Source organism: Glycine max, chromosome 18 (genome assembly GCF_000004515.6).
Source record: "Glycine max cultivar Williams 82 chromosome 18, Glycine_max_v4.0, whole genome shotgun sequence".
Lineage (NCBI taxonomy): Eukaryota > Viridiplantae > Streptophyta > Magnoliopsida > Fabales > Fabaceae > Glycine > Glycine max.
Genome location: NC_038254.2, coordinates 4,328,955 through 4,347,782, shown reverse-complemented (window position 1 = coordinate 4,347,782; position 18,828 = coordinate 4,328,955). Strand labels below are relative to the sequence as shown.

The 18,828-nt window shown below is 34.2% G+C and overlaps 2 protein-coding genes and 1 non-coding gene across 3 annotated transcripts; 2 read left to right on the top strand and 1 right to left on the bottom strand.

Annotated features, from left to right (window-relative positions):
• The first annotated feature begins 1,455 nt into the window (after nt 1-1,455).
• LOC100786467 (probable LRR receptor-like serine/threonine-protein kinase At1g06840) lies at nt 1,456-13,285 on the top strand. The gene is made up of 21 exons (XM_003552857.5): nt 1,456-1,898; nt 2,230-2,404; nt 3,338-3,488; nt 3,898-3,969; nt 4,148-4,219; nt 4,520-4,663; nt 4,809-4,880; nt 5,002-5,073; nt 6,749-6,823; nt 7,900-7,968; nt 8,104-8,172; nt 8,333-8,404; nt 8,628-8,714; nt 8,861-8,929; nt 9,144-9,631; nt 9,895-10,053; nt 10,135-10,418; nt 10,880-10,931; nt 11,143-11,393; nt 12,015-12,149; nt 12,747-13,285. Exons 2-21 carry the CDS (start codon nt 2,299-2,301, stop codon nt 13,107-13,109), a joined length of 2,862 nt encoding a protein of 953 aa, XP_003552905.1. The 5' UTR covers nt 1,456-1,898; nt 2,230-2,298; the 3' UTR covers nt 13,110-13,285.
• Nucleotides 13,286-14,840: 1,555 nt separating this feature from the next.
• On the top strand, nt 14,841-16,664 carry LOC100779884 (60S ribosomal protein L10). Its single transcript, NM_001378774.1, has 4 exons — nt 14,841-14,872; nt 15,000-15,501; nt 16,180-16,261; nt 16,347-16,664. Exons 1-4 carry the CDS (start codon nt 14,863-14,865, stop codon nt 16,413-16,415), a joined length of 663 nt encoding a protein of 220 aa, NP_001365703.1. The 5' UTR covers nt 14,841-14,862; the 3' UTR covers nt 16,416-16,664.
• A 1,883-nt stretch (nt 16,665-18,547) lies between these two features.
• On the bottom strand, nt 18,548-18,777 carry MIR5671B (microRNA MIR5671b). The gene has a single exon (NR_126765.1). It is a non-coding gene; the product is annotated as a microRNA MIR5671b (primary transcript).
• Nucleotides 18,778-18,828: the final 51 nt, after the last annotated feature.

Genomic DNA, 18,828 nt, shown 5'->3' with positions numbered 1-18,828 from the left:
AAATCTTATATAGTTATCTTTTAAAATATTAAGCATGCTCACTTACAAAAAAAGTCAAGCTCAAGCTTAAAATTTTATTGAAATATAAATTTATTTATGTCCTATATATTTTATATTTTTAAATAAGTTGTTGGATGTCTATATTATATAAACAAATTAGAATTGATTCTTATAAAACTTAACATACTTATTTTTTTCCTCTCTCCTGATGTTTTTTTATTTTATGAAACCTCTCTCTGGATCTTAAATTATTACAAAATAAAGCTTTAAAGTAGACTTATAGGTGAGACTAAACTCTTATATAAGTTTTCCAAACCTTTATAAAATGTTTATGTGAAGTAAACAAGTTAGGATCGAGCAATATATTTTTTAAGAAAGATTAAACTCACACTCAACAAAGTTTAGTGTATTTGGTTTGGTGGTATAAAACTATGATGAATGCAAAAGCATGATGAAGTTACTATAAGATCAATTATTAATCCCTTCTAAAATTGCGGTGAGTTTAACTCACTACCCATCTAAACACACGCTTATATCAATTTAGTTTATTTCTACCCTTTTTAGTCTAATTCTACCCCTGTTAGCATGACAATAATAACTTTGACTTTAAACATTTTCGTGCTAAAAATCACTATAATATTTCTTGTACTGTAAAACTGTTAGACGTTATTATTTGAAAATTTTATGCATAGTGATTAATTTATACTATTTTTACATTTATAATTTATTTGTATTATATTTTTACATAAATATTGTTTTAATTAATAAATTAATATTTTACACCTAATAAATAATGTTATTATTACTATTATTTAAAGAAAGTTTCTAGGTGTCCCAAAAGATTGTAAAGATTTTGATATATCTATTTTTTTAACCGATAAAATTGTCATATCACATCTTCTCATTAATTAAATAATTTTATTGGCTTAAAAAATAAAAGACTAAAATCTTTACAATTTTTAGCACAATAAAAACTCTCGTTATTTAAATCTATTATATACATATATATAAAATATATTTAAATAATGAGGATTATCCTATTTGATATACATATTTCATTAGATAATTTTACTTTTAAATTTTTTTTAAAATTTTAATTTTTTATAGCTTTCGTTAACTTTCCATTATTTTTATATCATTAGTTTTTTTTATTTTGTCATTTTTTATTAAATATATTTAAAATTTATTTTTTTATTATTTAAAAAATTTAGGAAGGCACGTGGTGCCTCTCTTCGCCTAATATATATATAAAAAATAAAATATTTTGATGTATGCATTTTTAATTTTTTATATCCATTTTATGTTTATGATTATATTCATAAGTTATTATTTTATTTCTATAATCACCTTCACAAATTACCCATTAATTTTTATTAAAAAAACCATGAAAAAAGCGGTTAGGCACGGAGTGACACTCTTTACCTCGTAGTAATCATACTACTCTCTCTTCCTCTCTTTCTCTCTCCGGCACGGTGGTAGTTGAACGTTATTCCTTCCCACTAGCCTTTCTTTATGTTCATTTTCGCTGTACTAGTGAATGTCTCATTCATGTATCACACAAAGTCAAATTCGCCCACCATATCTTCTTTTATTTTGTTTTTTCTTTCACCATTTTTTTATTGCATTTGGTTCAAACCCACAGTTCTGAAAGCAATGGCCTTCCAACATCATCAACACCCACATTTTCTGCTACAGTTTATTGTTGCGACCTGGTCAATTGGTCACACAGACAAGACAACACCTTTTTTTTTTTCATTTTCACATTGATGCCTCACCACCCTCTTGGTACTTAACCTGTGTCACACACCCATGTGTTACTTTCTGCTTAGTTCTTAGTATTTGTTTCAAAGTTTGAGCCTTTTTGCATTTTGGCTTCAGTTTTACTTCTCTTGTCTCAGGTATTGTTCTCTAGTTTCAAATGGTCGTTTCTGAATTTGGTTTCTGCTTTAGTTTTTCATATAGCTGCTGCGATTGTTTTTGGACTGAGTTAGATGCATGCATGAGGTTGTTATTGGATTCATATCAATGAATGTTTCTTACTTGGAATGAGATAATATTATCAGCATGATTTCAGCACAAATATGCTTTGATTGCCTGCATCATTGTGAAGCAAATTTCTAAGAATCTGTTAGGACTTAGGAGTTAATTGACAAGAATCTTTTGTATATATCAATGAAGGGTAAAGATTTCTCTCTTGATTTTTCATAACTTGGTTTTTGTTGTTATCAGGGAGTGAAAAGTACACTGCTTAGTTCATGAGAGATATTTTAGAGTTCTAGTGATTTTTGCATTCCTAGGATGTATCTTTCAAAGTGTTTCAAGCATGAAGTTGTTTTCATCTTGTGGTTCTGCTGCTATTTGCTACATGCTGCTGGGCAGAATAACATCACTGATCCCGTTGAAGGTATGATTTTCTCCTTTTTTTTTTTTTGGTATTCCCTGGTTGCTTTGCTTCTATTAGGCATGTACTTTATATTTAAAACCATTGTTGTAACAAATTAACAAATTAAGCTTTTGGCCGGTTGGTTCATAACATGATATAAGAATCTCTATAACTAAATTGTTTAGTTTAGAGTTTGATTCTTGTCTTCCATATCCCTCTAAATACAATAGAATTAAAAGGTTGAATTTAAGCACTGGGTAGGTGGATTTGTGCCTTAACCATGCTTTAAGTTCAGAGGACCCTTATGTGAGGGGGCATGTTAGGGATGTGCTATTAAAAGCCATTCAAGTGTCTTTTGCCTAACAACTTAAGCTTTCGAGATACTTGGTTCATGATAGCTTCTCTTTGATAGTATACAAGTGTTTGCAGAAGTGGTAGCTCTACTCTGGGGGAGCACTTTCTTTGATATGTCATGGCATATATTAATAAAAGTGAATATACTAACCAGTGCTCTAAGGGCATTGATTAAGGAACTTAAAGTAGAAATATTTTATTGGGAGGCAAAAAATTACGCTGTCCATGTTCTTTTTCTTTTTTATGCTCTCCTATGATTTATACAATAAATATTTTCCCCTAAGGGCATTGGTTAGCAAGACCCTAATAAAAGTTTCCAGCATATTAACAATTTCTCCCTATGTATAATTATCATCTAAAAGATCACAATTAAAATTACTAAAAGTAAAAAATCTGCAAATACAATACAATATTCATGTATCCCTTATAACAATAATATCCATTATCCAGATTTATTACAAAATTTGAGAAATGAGAACAGAGAACCCATTACTACAATAAAAGAAAAAAAATGGGCACTAGCTGTAAAGTATTGCTTATAATGTGTATTGTATTTGTTGATTCTACTGATGATATGTTCTCATTTGAATTAACATGCAGTTGATGCATTGAGAGCCATTAAGAGTCGTTTGATTGATCCTAATGGAAATTTGAGCAATTGGAATGATGGAGACCCATGTACGTCAAGGTGGAAAGGAGTTTTGTGCTTCAATGAAACAAAAGAGGATGGCCATCTGCATGTTGAAGAATTGTATGAATTCTATCTTCTACTTGACATTTCTATTTCATAAATGACATATTAACATTTTCAGGCTTCCATTTCCTTTGTCTATCTTTTATTAATTTCTCTTCTTTTATCTTACAAATAGATTAACAGTTTTATGTTGTGGGTCAAGCACTTTCTTACTCAATAGTTTATACTACGTATAGTGGAAATCAGTATAATCACCTAAACAGGATGGGAATTGTGGGCCAAGTGTACTTCTTTATGATGACCTTTTTAGCATATTTTGATGAGTTTGCATGTCTTGATCAATCTTGTTCATCAATTTCCTTTTAATTCAATACTTAATGCAGAGCTATCAATCTCTGTTTGAGAATTGAGAGCTTTCTTTTTTCACTGCTACTCCTTTATTAAGTTTGTTTTTTCTTGTCTGTAGGCAATTACTGAGATTGAACTTGTTGGGAACTTTGGCACCAGATCTTGGCAAATTAACTTATATGAAAAGATTGTAAGACGGCATTTGCTTTGATGTTTGAAATGGCAAATATTCTGAACAACTTTCAGTTTAGCATTATTAGATGCCATTTACGCTTTTGTAGTAGATTTCACTCATTTGAGTGTTTTCTCCCTTTTGCAGCTTTTAATTACCTTCTTCCTCTGATACATGTTTTCTTTGTATTCTAAAGGAACTTTATGTGGAACAACATAAGTGGGAGTATTCCAAATGAAGTTGGCAATATCACATCTTTGGAACTCTTGTAAGTTGAGCCTTCCTGTTAGGCATGTATGTTAGTCTTCATATGATTAATAAGTCAGTTGTTTTATTACCTTGGTATATTTATTTTTTTTACATTTTTTAGACTTATTAATGCACAAACATCCTTGTCATTGCCTGAATTCAGAATTGATCTTATAAATAATTGAATTAAATACTGTTTCCTATTGGGTAGAAAGATAAATTTAAATGGTTGTATACTTGTATAAGTAAAGGAGTGATGATTAACAAGAAGAGTTACATCATCTCTGCATTCTTTCTCATCAAATATATTTTTTCACAGGCTTCTGAATGGAAATAAATTAACAGGTTCACTACCAGAGGAGATTGGCTATCTTCCAAACTTGGACAGAATACAAATTGATCAGAACCAAATATCAGGACCTATACCTACGTCATTTGCAAACCTGAACAAAACAAAGCACTTGTAAGGTTCTTTACAATGAAAAAGTAGTTTAAGAATGACTTCTCTTGTTATTTTTACATGAACTCATTTATTTCTGAACATTTTTATTATGACCAAAAAAGTGGAAAGAAAATAATGTTTATCTTTTCCCCCTCCAATGGAGCAGTCACATGAACAATAATTCACTTAGTGGACAAATCCCACCAGAGCTTTCCCGATTACCAAATCTTGTTCACCTGTAAGTTGGTAATTTGTTATCATTGACATAACTGCAGCTACTAACATATTTTTCAGTGTCTTTTTAAACCTTAATTATCATGCCTATATCTTGTTCACAAGATGCATCTCTTGCCCTGCAGTCTTCTCGACAACAACAACTTGTCAGGATATCTTCCCCGTGAGCTGGCTGATATGCCAAGCTTACTTATCATGTAGGTTTCCTATTCTTTATGTAATATATGAGTGTGAGCATATATAGTTTTATTTATTTTTGGATGAAAAAACTATAGAGCTAGTTTGGAGAAACATCTCAACAGGAACTTGCAGGAGTGGAAAATAAAATGAATCATGGAGGTAAAAGAACCAATTTTTTTTATGGTGTTCTACTTAGTTCTACCTGCATCCCTAAATGTAAGACTCAGTTAACTAATTCACACCTATTAAGAAATTTAGTTAGTAGCATTAAATTTATTAACAATTTGTATTATTTTTCAAAATTACTCTTAAAATTATTGGAACTTGTCATGTCTCTTTCCATTTAATTGCTTTCCACCTAATTAATTAATGTGTGCTGGACTGCTAGTCATCTTTTTCAATCTTCATAAACACATAGAAGGAAATAAGGATTTCTCTAACTTACAACATTTCAATTGTTAGAATATATGAATATATCTTAAGAATAATTTAGAGTATCTTAGATTATCTCTTAGGATTGGTTTCCTTGTTTAATTAAGATTATGATCTACTATTAGTACAAATAAGGTTTAGTACTTTATGTTTTGCATGTTGTGACACATATAGCACATCATATTTTTTTTTTTGATAAGCAAAGGTATATATTATAATAATAACAGAGTACCAGGGGTACTGAATTACAGCTGGTTGGGTGGCCATGTAGATGGTTCCAAATGAGACTTATAATAGTCTAAAACAGAACCACAACAGGCTGACCCAAATAGATAAACTATTTCTAATGTTTATGTGTACAAAAACCCTTCTCTAATGTATATATTATAGCACATCATATTAAGTTAATAACAATTTTGGAGTGTTTGGTCTCTACTCTCTCCTTCAACTCTCTATACATGTAAAATCCCAATAATTTCAACAACAACAATTATGTTACTATATGTTTAGAATATATACTGATTGAAAAGTTGCAAAGCTGTGGTTTTTCCTTCAATGCTGTTGGAAAACCGCCTTAATTGTGGTCATCTCTAGCTTGCCTTAATTGCGGTCTCTTTGGAACACTTTCATTCCATAGCTCTGAGGAGTGTGTTTAGTCCCAATTGACTAGAGATATTGCCAATATAGTCCATATAAAGTTTGGGCAATCTTCACATTACAAGTTGGTTTTGTGGTAATGTGGTATTGAGTTAGACCCTAAGCGTAAATTCTAATATGGTATATATCAAAGATTATCCTAGATCCATTGTTGGGCCACCTGCATTGCCATGCTTTAGACCCATAGCCTTGGGCGTGAGGGTGTGTGTTTAGTCTCATATCCACTAGAGATATGGGCAATGTAGCTCTTATAAATCATGGGCAATCCCTATCTTATAAGCTGATCTTGTGGGGTTGAATTAGGTCTCATGCCCAAATTCTAAGAAATGTCATTTGATGGTTTAGTTCCAGATCAATCTTTGGTTGTGAGAAGTGAAATTTCTAGGCAAGTGGTGGAAAATGTAGGACTGAGTGCTTTGCCAGCTATTTCATAGATTTGTTTATACATCAATATGGGAAAATTGCTACCTTTGTCATCGTAGAACTTTTTAATCATTTTTTGATGTTTACTGCTTTTAAATTGTTGACTGTTTCAAACTTTCAATAATTATTTCTTGTGTAATTGGATTTTTAAAGTGTTTCTTTATCTTCTTGTTCTTGCAGTCAACTTGATAACAACAACTTTGAGGGAAATAGCATTCCTGATACATATGCCAACATGTCAAAGTTGTTGAAGATGTAAGTGAATTCTGTGATTCCTTCTATTTAAGTGGGTTTTGCAAGTGCAAGGAGTGAAGCTGAGGTGCCTGAGCCTTCATTTTAAATTTTAGGTGTGGTGTAGCAATTTGAGATACTACAACCTTTGTGATTGACTTCTTATATGTAGGAGAGGAAATCATACAAGAGAGAAATGTTGACCAGGATATATAAACACAGGGAAAAAAATGTTTTAAAAAAATGCTTGTGGAAATCATGACTAGACAGTTGACTACTTGGTAGAACACCATTTATTGTCGTGCACATAGAGTATTAGTATTTTGACTCAATTAGTTTGGATCCGTTTTGTGGCAAAAAAATCATCTGATTTAATCATAAAAGAAAACTTGCAACTTGGTTTGGATAAGTTTTAGAATAATATCCAATCCATACTTACCCATCCAATCTTCATCATTTGGATTGGATCGGATATTTTACTTTTTTCTCTTTTTTTTTATAGAAAAATTAAGAGACTATTTTTTGCTCAGCAACCAAATGGAATTTCATAAACTATAGTAAGAGTAGAGTACCCAACCAATACATGAATTCCTCTAGTGGCTACTTTTTCGCTTATGGGACAACAGTTATTAGATAAAAATCAAATACACAATAAAATTCTTATAAAAATCTGTGTCAAAGTACCATATCTCATCATAAATCACAACTTAGTCTAAATTACAAATCACAAGTCAAAATAATTTCAAGTTTATTCAAGAGTAGAATATGAAAACTAATAAGTTTAGTATGTTTGTGATCAGTTTTGAACATGAGAACTGAAAACCAAACTTAATTTAATAATAAAATGTGGTTTTTCCAATTATTCATTTAAGAGTTTGTCTGATTTTCGTTTTTTGGATTGGTTTGGCGGTTTGGAATGGTTTGGATTGGTTCTTGAACACCCCTAGCTGGAGGATGGCACCCTATCACTCTGCATACTCTTCTCCTATCCTCTGCTTAATAAAATTTCTCAACAAAGAAAACTTAATTTGGTCAAGGAGAAGGGCTTGGTGTCAAGGCTGACTGTCTAAATGCTGTTATTGGTTTCTTGGTATTATCAGGAGCCTTAGGAATTGCAGCTTGCAAGGACCAATTCCTGATTTAAGCAGGATACCTCACCTTCTTTACCTGTAAGTTCAGTTATCTGTATTAATAGAAGTTACCGTTGCCTAGAAAAGTGAATATTTTAATGTATATTTCTGGAGAAGAAAAAGTCTAGTGTAGTTTTTAACTGTGTTAACTGACTACTATTTGTGAAATTCCAGTGACCTCAGTTTGAACCAGTTGAATGAATCAATTCCTCCCAATAAGCTTTCTGAACATATCACAACCATGTGAGAATCTCTATCATTTAATCTTTCATTGATTGATTTTACATTTAATTTTTTGGATTCCTCATGTCATTCTGTCAATATTTTCCTTGTATGTTTATTGGTCAAACTAAATATATAAGAATGTGATAATATGATTAGTTACCTCCTGGGATATGTGCAGTGATTTATCAAGCAACCGCCTTACTGGAAATATTCCATCCTACTTTGCTGATCTTCCACGTCTTCAGAAACTGTAAGTTGTTTCTTGTTTTAACCTATTTTTTTTCTATGTAAAGCTATATTACATACTATAAGCCAAACAAGAGTTACCACTATCTATCACCGTATCTCACTTGCAGACCATGTATTGAATTACTATTGATATGTTTTATATTGAATTATTAAACTTTTATATTTCTTATTTAATCAATCATGTTAAAAAATAAATGGTTTTACTAATGTCATCTATGGGGCAGGTCACTTGCAAACAATTCATTGGATGGCACTGTTTCTTCCTCCATTTGGCAGAATAAGACTTCAAATGGAACAAAAACATTTCTCTTGTAAGATCTGAAGTGATGAATTCCATAATTGTAGGAATTTTACAATGCTAATATCATTGGTTCCTCTGTATTTCCTCTCCATAGATGCTACCCAGTACTGGGTTTTTGTATTTTAGTTTGTTGAGCATGAGTTTCTAATCTTGCAGGGAGTTGGAAAATAATAATCTTACAACCATATCAGGCAGTATTGATCTTCCTCCAAATGTCACAGTTGGGTACGGTTCTAAACTTACAAGCTATTGTGCAGTTTGTACTGAAATCATTGTAGTTGAGACAGAAGATTTTCATTTGTTTTTTCTTCTTGTTATGCATGTTCAGAATATTAGTGTCATTTTGCTGAAGGTCAAGAATTTGTCATTAGATTAAGCATATATTCCATCATTTTTAAAGAGCTTCACATGTTACTATTTGTAAATTACTGTATTTCAGGCTTAATGGAAATCCCCTTTGCTCAAATGTAACCCTGACTCAGTTCTGTGGATCTGAAGGGGCTAATGTAACAGATGGTTCATTTACAACAAATTCCAGTTCCTGTCCCCCTCAAGCATGCCCTCCTCCTTATGAATACTCTGTGAATTGTTTCTGTGGGCTTCCATTGATTGTTGACTATCGGCTGAAAAGTCCTGGATTTTCAAACTTTCTTCCATATTTGAATGATTTTGAGGTCTACATGGCTTCTGGTGTTAAAATATCTACCAATCAGCTACAATATGATTTTTATTGGCAAGTAGGACCTCGGCTGAGAATGAACTTGAAGTTTTTTCCTGCATATGTTGATAACAGTAGTAGTCATACTTTCAATAGAAGTGAGCTCCTACGGCTCACAAGCATGTTCACAGGATGGCTAATTCCAGACAGTGATTTGTTTGGGCCTTATGAACTGATGGGTTTTAATCTTTTGGGTCCTTACCAGGATGGTAAGTCTCAGAAACTTCTTTGCATTTTCTTTAGCTGGATGAACACGGGTCAGAATATTATAGAAAGAAAAACAGCGCTGACAGGAAATATTTATCTCTTGATCTGTATCAATGGAATACAAGATTAGAGATGAGAGAATCACAAAATAGACAGTGTAGATGCGCTGACCCCCCTTCAAATCTCATCTCTATTAATTTAGTTGTTCATATTTGGAAACTGGCATATGAGATATGACCATCCTCATACTGCTCATTTGTTGCAGAGATTGGCAGGAGTTCAAAATCAGGGATAAGTACGGGTGCGCTGGTTGGCATAGTCATAGGGGCAATTGCCTTTGCAGTGACGTTATCTGCAATTGTTACCATTCTTATATTGAGAATAAGATTGAGAGATTATCATGCCGTTTCCAGGCGACGTCATGGTGAGTTTTCATATCATGAATTAACAAGTGTATTGCTATTTTTCTCTTTAACTTGTCTCAAGTGCTCTATAAAAATTGCAGCATCCAAGATCTCTATAAAAATTGATGGTGTAAGGGCCTTTAGTTATGGAGAATTGTCCTCTGCCACAAACAATTTCAGCACCTCTGCTCAAGTTGGACAAGGGGGCTATGGGAAGGTTTATAAAGGGGTTCTTTCTGATGGCACAATTGTTGCCATAAAACGTGCACAAGAGGGATCCCTGCAAGGTGAGAAGGAGTTCCTTACAGAAATATCATTACTATCAAGGTTACATCATCGCAATCTTGTGTCTCTGATTGGATACTGTGATGAAGAAGGTGAACAGGTAATTTTTGTTTCCACATTCAGAAAATTTAACCCTTGCTATATTTTATTTTTGAAATTTTAATGATTATCTTGGATTCTTGATTTCATTTGTGGAAGTTTTAATATCCCACTATTCCCATAGCTCGATGCCACCTTTTAACTCCAGGAGGATATTATTTATTTTACCAAAATTAGGATATAAACACTTTAACAGCTTTGCTAGAATGACTTTAAAAAGAAGTTATGTGCAGTCACAACACACCCAGCTGCTTTTGAATTTTGGATTTTGAAGACTCATTCATAAAACAAGGGTTTGTTTGATATTTCATATGACAAACTTTCTTTAGCTTCTAACCTTGGGAGGATGTGTCATCCTAGTCCTTGTTGTCCTTTCAGAAAATTTTGGTGTTATGAACTCCGTTTCTTTCTTTGTCTGACTATTGAATTTCTTCCATTTCGCTTGTTGCTTCATGCTTGCAGATGCTGGTTTATGAATTTATGTCTAATGGCACATTGAGGGATCACCTTTCTGGTATACATTATGTTCTTATTTTCCAATCTTCTGAAATTGTTAATTAATTTCTTGGTTTCATTGCATTGTTCTGATGAATTAGTAGTCACAGATGCTGTGTACATCTTCCATTTCTCTAAGCTCAATGATGCAGATAATTTGTTTTACAGTAATTGTGTGCCTAAGTGCCTTTCTATGTTATCTCTCTTAAGAGTGTGCTTAATGTTTACAGTTACAGCTAAAGATCCTCTGACTTTTGCCATGAGATTGAAGATGGCATTAGGGGCAGCTAAAGGTCTTTTGTATCTACACTCGGAAGCTGATCCTCCAATATTTCACCGAGATGTAAAGGCCAGCAACATATTATTGGACTCTAAGTTTTCTGCAAAAGTGGCTGATTTTGGACTTTCACGGCTTGCTCCAGTTCCAGATATGGAAGGAGTTGTGCCTGGTCATGTATCTACAGTGGTAAAGGGGACCCCGGTAAGGCTTTCATGATTGGTTTTGCTAAATTGTGCGCATGTATACTAAATACAAGATTAGCAATCATATTGTTGCATTATTAACTGCACTAGTTTTGTATTACTAAGATAAGCCAGCTCTGTAATGCCACTAGCATGAAAAGGTTCTTAACTTCAATATTCCAACACTTGTTACCTATAAATTTGTCTCTAAATCTCTGTCCTGGATATCAATTTTGAAAAAAACTATAGAGAATGCTGACATAATAATGGCCAATGTTAGGAGTGTTTCTATGGGAGGAAAAGAACAGGTGTTCAGACCCTAGATCCAACCTTTCAAGTTTCAAGTTGAAACTTGAACGGTTGGGTCTAGTGTCCCAAATTCAAATGGTATCAGATTCAGAGATTGGTGTGGTAGCCCCAAGTCCTACATTGGATGAATTGGAGAATAATGGTTGGGCTACCCTTGTAGGTCATGTCATGTCATGTTCACCCCAACAGTTGTTGTGGTCCAATTAAGCTTGAGTGTAACAAATAGTATCCCAACCATGACCACTTGGAAGTGTGTATAGATTTTGGAAGGTTGATTTTATTGATTTAATGAGTGTTTACTTATTGTTTTTTCACTGTTTTGAACATGCAGGGTTACCTTGATCCAGAGTACTTCCTAACTCGCAAATTGACTGACAAGAGTGATGTTTATAGTCTTGGTGTCGTATTTCTGGAACTTTTGACAGGGATGCATCCTATCTCACACGGCAAAAATATTGTTAGAGAGGTATTTGCTTATCTTAGGACTTATTTTCTCTCCCTATTCCCTATCAAGTGTGATTGAATCAAACTGTGATCAACAGTTGGAAAGTTCAATTTATGCAATTTATTTTGTACATCTGTTGTTCAATAGAGAGAGATAGAGGCTCACCCTCCTCCCTATAGGATCATGAAGATCCATTTGTTGTCAATGTCAATTCTTTCTGTCTCTTGATCAACACTGATCCTGTTTTTTGTTGTCAAATCTTTATCTGGATCATTTTTTTCTTAGTGATGTCCAACTATTTTTCCATTATTGTAAGGTTTTGGATAGACGACACTTGAGTAAGTATTTGCCAACATCATAGGTTGAATCAAGTTAAAAACAATTTCCAAGTAATGTGTATGCTTTTTTCATGTAAATACTCCTTCAATCTTTTCCTATATCTTAAGATATCAAATAATAGAGTGCTTGACACCATCACTTCTCTGAATCTTTCAGTCCCTTAAATGAATGATGTCAGTATTTTGAGGGATTAGTCTTTGACTTTCAGCCGGGAATACCTTGGATTTTTCCCAAAATAATAAAGTTCTTGACACTGTCACTTTTCTGAATCTTTTTCAGGTTAACGTTGCGTACCAATCTGGCGTGATATTTTCAATTATCGATGGACGAATGGGCTCTTATCCATCTGAGCATGTGGAGAAATTTTTGACTTTGGCCATGAAGTGTTGCGAAGATGAGCCAGAGGCTCGGCCTAGAATGGCAGAAGTGGTCAGAGAGCTTGAAAACATATGGTCTACAATGCCAGAATCAGATACCAAGAGAGCTGAATTTATGTCCAGTGATTCTGGCAAAGCAGACAGTCACAGTACACCATCTTCATCTTCTGCCTCTGCTTCTATTATGAAGACACCTTTTGTATCAGGAGATGTGTCAGGTAGTGACCTTGTTAGTGGAGTGATACCAAGCATCAAGCCAAGATAGAACTATAGAAGTTGAAAATGATTACCTTCATAAGTTATGGTAGATCCAATGTGAGTTTGCCATTACCCTGTGCATTAAATAATGTGACCATATGGTACTACTTTTCATTCTCTTCTTTGTACAATATGATCCACTGATAGAGCTCTGGCTGGTTAATAACATCGATTTTGTCACCATTTAAGCTGACGGGTTGTTTATATATATATTGCTAGTGTTTTTTTTTAAAGGATGCTTATATTATTTCATCGTAATAATGGTTAAAATTAAGCTATGACTTTTTTCTTGAACCATGTTCATAAATTAAAAGTTTAAATATTCATACTATATATTACAAATATTTTATACTACAAGTTAAAAGTTAAATTAAAATTTTGATCCCTCTTTAATTTCAAATCTGTAATTTGAATTCCTATTTTTTTTAATCTCTAATTTAGAAAATATGTCATTTTGGTAAAATTATCAGTTGAGTATTTGTTTTTGTTGATCTAATTGAACTTTAAATCTAACATATGCACTTAAAATATCATAAAAAATAATTTAACTAATTATAAAGAATAAACGAAACAAAATATGAAAATGGAAGATTTGACCAAAACTGCAAGTTTTCTAGAATAGGGACTGAAATCTAAACTAAAAGGAATTTAAAAGTTGATGCTTATTTTGAAGGCTAACTTAAAATTACGGTCTCCCAGTAATTTTTTATCTATAATTTTTATCGGCAGTGTTTTTTACTGATCAACATTTTTATTTTACAAATCAAATTAGGGGATTAGTATTTGTCCCAACTCCATCTGTTATTGTCCCTACTAAGGGACTTGCACCTTTTTTCTCTCATGAAAATAAGATTCTATTGTATAATTGTATGACAGAATCGTGTTTTCTTTATTGACTAAGGGGGTGAAAAAAAAAAAACAATGAAAACAAAATTCAGTTGCACACTTTATAATAAAATTGTGTTTTCATTATTTTTCAAAAAGGGTGAAAAAAATAAAATAAAATCATGATTCTGTTATTTATTTATTTTTGGACCCAAAAAGGGAACTACACTTTCATTGCTCGTTTCCCTCTTCTTCCTCTACGAGAACATATCTGATGATGGTGGGGGAGCGCGAACCAAGGCAAGGAGTTGCGGCGGCATGATGGTGTTGGACACGATGGTGAGGACGCAAGGTGCTGGTGGAGCTGGTGAGGAGTCGCGTGCTCGTGGATCTGAAGTTGGGAACGACATACAACATCGTTGGTGATGTTGCATTCAGATTTGGCTAGTGAGGGGGTCCGTTTGAGGAGGTGGTAGTGTGATGAGACCAATGTCGCGTGGAGAGGTGGTGGCTCGCGGTCTTCGTGCGATGGTGATGGGTTGGGCGGTGAAAAGAAGGAGAAGGGGAAGAGAAAGGGGTAATAAGGTCTTTTGTCAAGTTTGTAGAGACCAATAACAAATGGAATTGGGGTGAATAGTAACTCCCATCAAATTAACTTTAACAAATGGAGCGGGTGGGTCGGTGGTGGTATTATTAGCCTATTAGGCCTCGAAGTAGCGGGTCCAACAAACTAACCCCTTCTCGAACATTCTGGGCCGACTTGGGCCTAGTCAAAAAGTCAAACTAGCCCCACTTTGAAGAAAAAAATGACGCATGCTCATACGCACACAATCAAACACAAAGCGTGTGCCTCCAAAGGGTATAAAAGCACCACCACCTTCTCCCTTCTCCATCTTCAAGCGTTCTACTATTTCGTCAATTCCAACAACACCACAATGGGAAGAAGTAAGCCACAACAACCTCTCTCTTCTTTCAATTTCCCTATTATATCTGTTGGAAGTACCATTGAGTTAATCTTATAATGGATTATGTGTTATCTTTCTGTTAACGGTTAAGGTGTATGTATATTCAGGACCGGCGAGGTGTTACCGGCAGATAAAGAACAAACCGTACCCGAAATCCCGTTTCTGCCGCGGCGTGCCGGAGCCGAAGATCCGAATCTACGACGTGGGAATGAAGAAGAAAGGCGTGGACGAGTTCCCGTTCTGCGTGCACCTGGTCTCGTGGGAGAAGGAGAACGTCTCCAGCGAGGCTTTGGAGGCGGCGCGCATCGCATGCAACAAGTACATGGCCAAGTTCGCCGGAAAAGATGCCTTCCACCTGCGCGTGAGGGTGCATCCCTTCCACGTGCTCCGCATCAACAAGATGCTATCGTGCGCCGGGGCCGACAGGCTCCAGACCGGCATGAGGGGCGCCTTTGGGAAGCCGCAGGGGACGTGCGCTAGGGTTAACATTGGTCAGGTGCTGCTCTCGGTGAGGTGTAAGGATGCTAACAGTCACCATGCTCAGGAGGCTCTTCGTAGGGCCAAGTTCAAGTTCCCCGGCCGCCAGAAGATCATTCTTAGCAGAAAATGGTTTGTTTCATACTTTCACTTTAAATATTCAACAAACTTCAAATGTTTAATATCTTAATTGTTAGTTTTTCTCACTAGTGCTCCAATCCACCACATTTTTCTGTTTTCTATCTACCAATCTTATATTTCATTCATGTTTAATGTCTCATCGGAGAAAAGTCAAAGGAAATCACTTTATAAAAATGGTTTGGTTAATCAATCCAATTAAATTCTTTAGGATAATCAATCTATAGACGGATAAAAAAATGGATAACCCAATTGAATCTAAAAATCCAAATTGTTTCAGAAAAATTGAACCGGTTCACTTTATAAAAACGGTTCAGTTAATCCAACCGATTTTATAAGATGGATCGGAAATGGATCCATTCGGATCTTTAAAAAATCTCCAAATTTTGCACAGCCTTATCTTCAACGTTGAGAGAAATTACAAACAAATACAGCTCATGTGTTTGCACTTGTGGCCGCGATAACTTCAAAATTCTTAATGTTCAAAACACTAAAATCAAATTTTTATCATATTTCTAAAACTTAATTTAACTTAACAATTGCTAGCAATCTAAAATTAACATTCTTAAACTCAAGCATGTAACAGCTTTTAATACGAAGTTTGTAAAGTTTGAATATGGTTGAATTTAGTAGTAATGGCCATTGAGTTGATACTTGTCTTTCAATTTTCAGGGGATTTACAAAGTTCAGTCGAAGTGAGTATTTGAAGTTGAAGTCTGAGAACAGAATTGTGCCGGATGGGGTCAATGCCAAGGTTTGTCTCTAGACTATGATACAGATTTCAAGCAATGTGATTTTTGGATCAAAGGATTGACTATTTTTTTTTTTGTTCCTTTCAGGTTCTTGGGTGTCACGGACCTTTGGCAAATCGTGAGCCTGGAAGAGCTTTCTTACCAGCTACTGCTTAGGCCATTTAGCAGTTAGCACTAGGATACTCATTGAATATGTGGTTTTTCTTTTCACCTGGTGAATGGATATGTTGTAACTATAAAATGTGTTTCTGTCTGCGTTTTGTTAGAAGATATTTGAATTATGTATCTATCTGTCTTCCAAGATGTCCTGGGGGCATGAAAGATGCACATTCGATGTATTTAGATCTCATTATTCTGTAAGAGTTTGAACAGAATGGAAATAAATATATATGGTCTTTATTGTGTATATTGTTTCTACACTTCCCTTCTGTTATTTTTTTTAGCGTACTTCACCTTTTCCTTTTAAGTTTATAGAGTACGATACATAAGGGAAAATAATTTCCATTCAAGATGCAGAGGACAAAAATTCGTTTATTTACATCAAGCTTTCGCGGAACTCATTCGAGTAACACACTGTAACAATACTAGTAACACGCAGTTTTAGGGGGTAGAACTCTTCAGAACTAAAAAACAATTTAACTAAAATTGAGTAGAAGTTTTCCAAGAGAATGAATGGTTGCCCTTCTCTTTCAAGTTATATTCTTCAAGGGACCTGTAAAATGTGCTAAGGCTGATTGTTGGGAAGTTTGACGAGAACTTTATGATCACATTCAAAGTCTAAATGAACAAATGCTCCCTCAACTTCTGGAATTTCTCTAGCTTTTATCTGTAGGCTCTCTCCAATTGTGTGTGCTTCTTTTAAGGGTAAATCTTCTGGCAGTTCAATGTCAACCTGTTCCAAATCAAATCCAAACGATGAGGCATATAATCTAATCGTTGTGAAGACTAATACGTGCACATACTTTATGTCTCACAAACTCTAAGATTAATATGAACCATTAAGAAAAAAAGTTACAGTAGGATTAAGGTTTGTAAGAAAGCTATTTAACATAGATGCGTAAGAGAGGTTTGTAAGAATAAACCTTTTGCTAGTATCGCATGAATCAATAAACTAATAACCATGAGTGCCATGCATTCCTCAGTGTGAATCTAATTGGGAAAATGAGTTAGACAATAACTTTTCTGACATTCAATAATAAAACGGAAAACATTAGGGATATTTATTCATTACTAATAGAGAATGCTAAATTAACGAATAGAATTAGTTTTATATAATTTCATTTTTGGCAAACAGGGTTAGCCTTGTAGCTACTAGATAGTGCTTTTATAAATGGATTTTGTTGCATTAAAACAACATACCTACAGAAACAAGTCAAACAACTATCCAGGAGACCTGAACTTTCACCTATGTTCAAATAAAGATAAAATCTGGTGTTTCACACTCTAATTTCTATGTTGCCCTAAGCCTCCTACCTCACTTTTCCAAAACATATTGAATATAATACAGTAAAACCGATGCTAGATAGGAGATAACTAAAAAATAAAGTTCTTTGTTTTAATAGGAGATAACTAAAAAATAAAGTTCAGCTGGTTTAGCAAGTTAAACTGACAAAGGACAGAGTATACAAATCTTTTATGGTACGGAAATTTTACAAACATCAATACTCGAGAAAACTGGTGGAAGCAGTGAGAGCAAGAGATGAAAAATAATTTACTTTCCAAAATTGATGTGACTTGTACTTACTGGAAAACCCTGATTTAATATCCCATTTCCCAACAGAAACACTAGATAGTAAATATAGCTAGTTTGCTACCAATGCTCATTTTTCTCTCTCTGATGAACATGTATACTTGCAAGACTTTTCTGTTCATAATAATAAGGATATATCTACATTTTCCATGAGTGTGGAACCAGTTTGTAATAGTGTAAATTGCAAACACAGTATATAGCTCCAACTGGGTCATTCCGACAGTAATTTGTCACCAAGAGCATCTGCAACCAGTCCAACCACATTTGTTACAACATCAAAGTGGTGATCCTGCAAGTTGGCATTTCTGAGATGGTTCAATTGTATTTAACTTCATTCATAAAGCAAACATCATGAGAGAACTACCCTTACATCTTTCAAGAAATAAGAACACAGGTTACAGAAGTAAAAAATTCCTCTGTACCTTCATTCAACTTGATGTATATATAGAGAGAAAAAAAGAAAAACCTTTGATTAAGGAGGTGGTAGAGGAGAGATCAATGTGGAAGAGAGACCATGCCACGACGTTTGTCGTCAATTGATTCATCATGGAAGCAAATTCGGGTAACTCAAAAATTTGACATGACCCTTAAGGAGGTGGTGGAGGAGAGATGTTATAGAATCTGAATTTGGATCTAATTCAACTCTAAAAACTAGTTTTTAGGATTATTCCTCACTTATATACTTTATCTTTGGCAGACGTGAGACTTGGGTTTTTTCCGATAAGATCAACGCGGAAGAGTCACCCGATTCACTTCCATGACGAACCAATTGATGATAAAGGTCATGGAATGGCCCATGGGATTCAGAAACTTTAAATT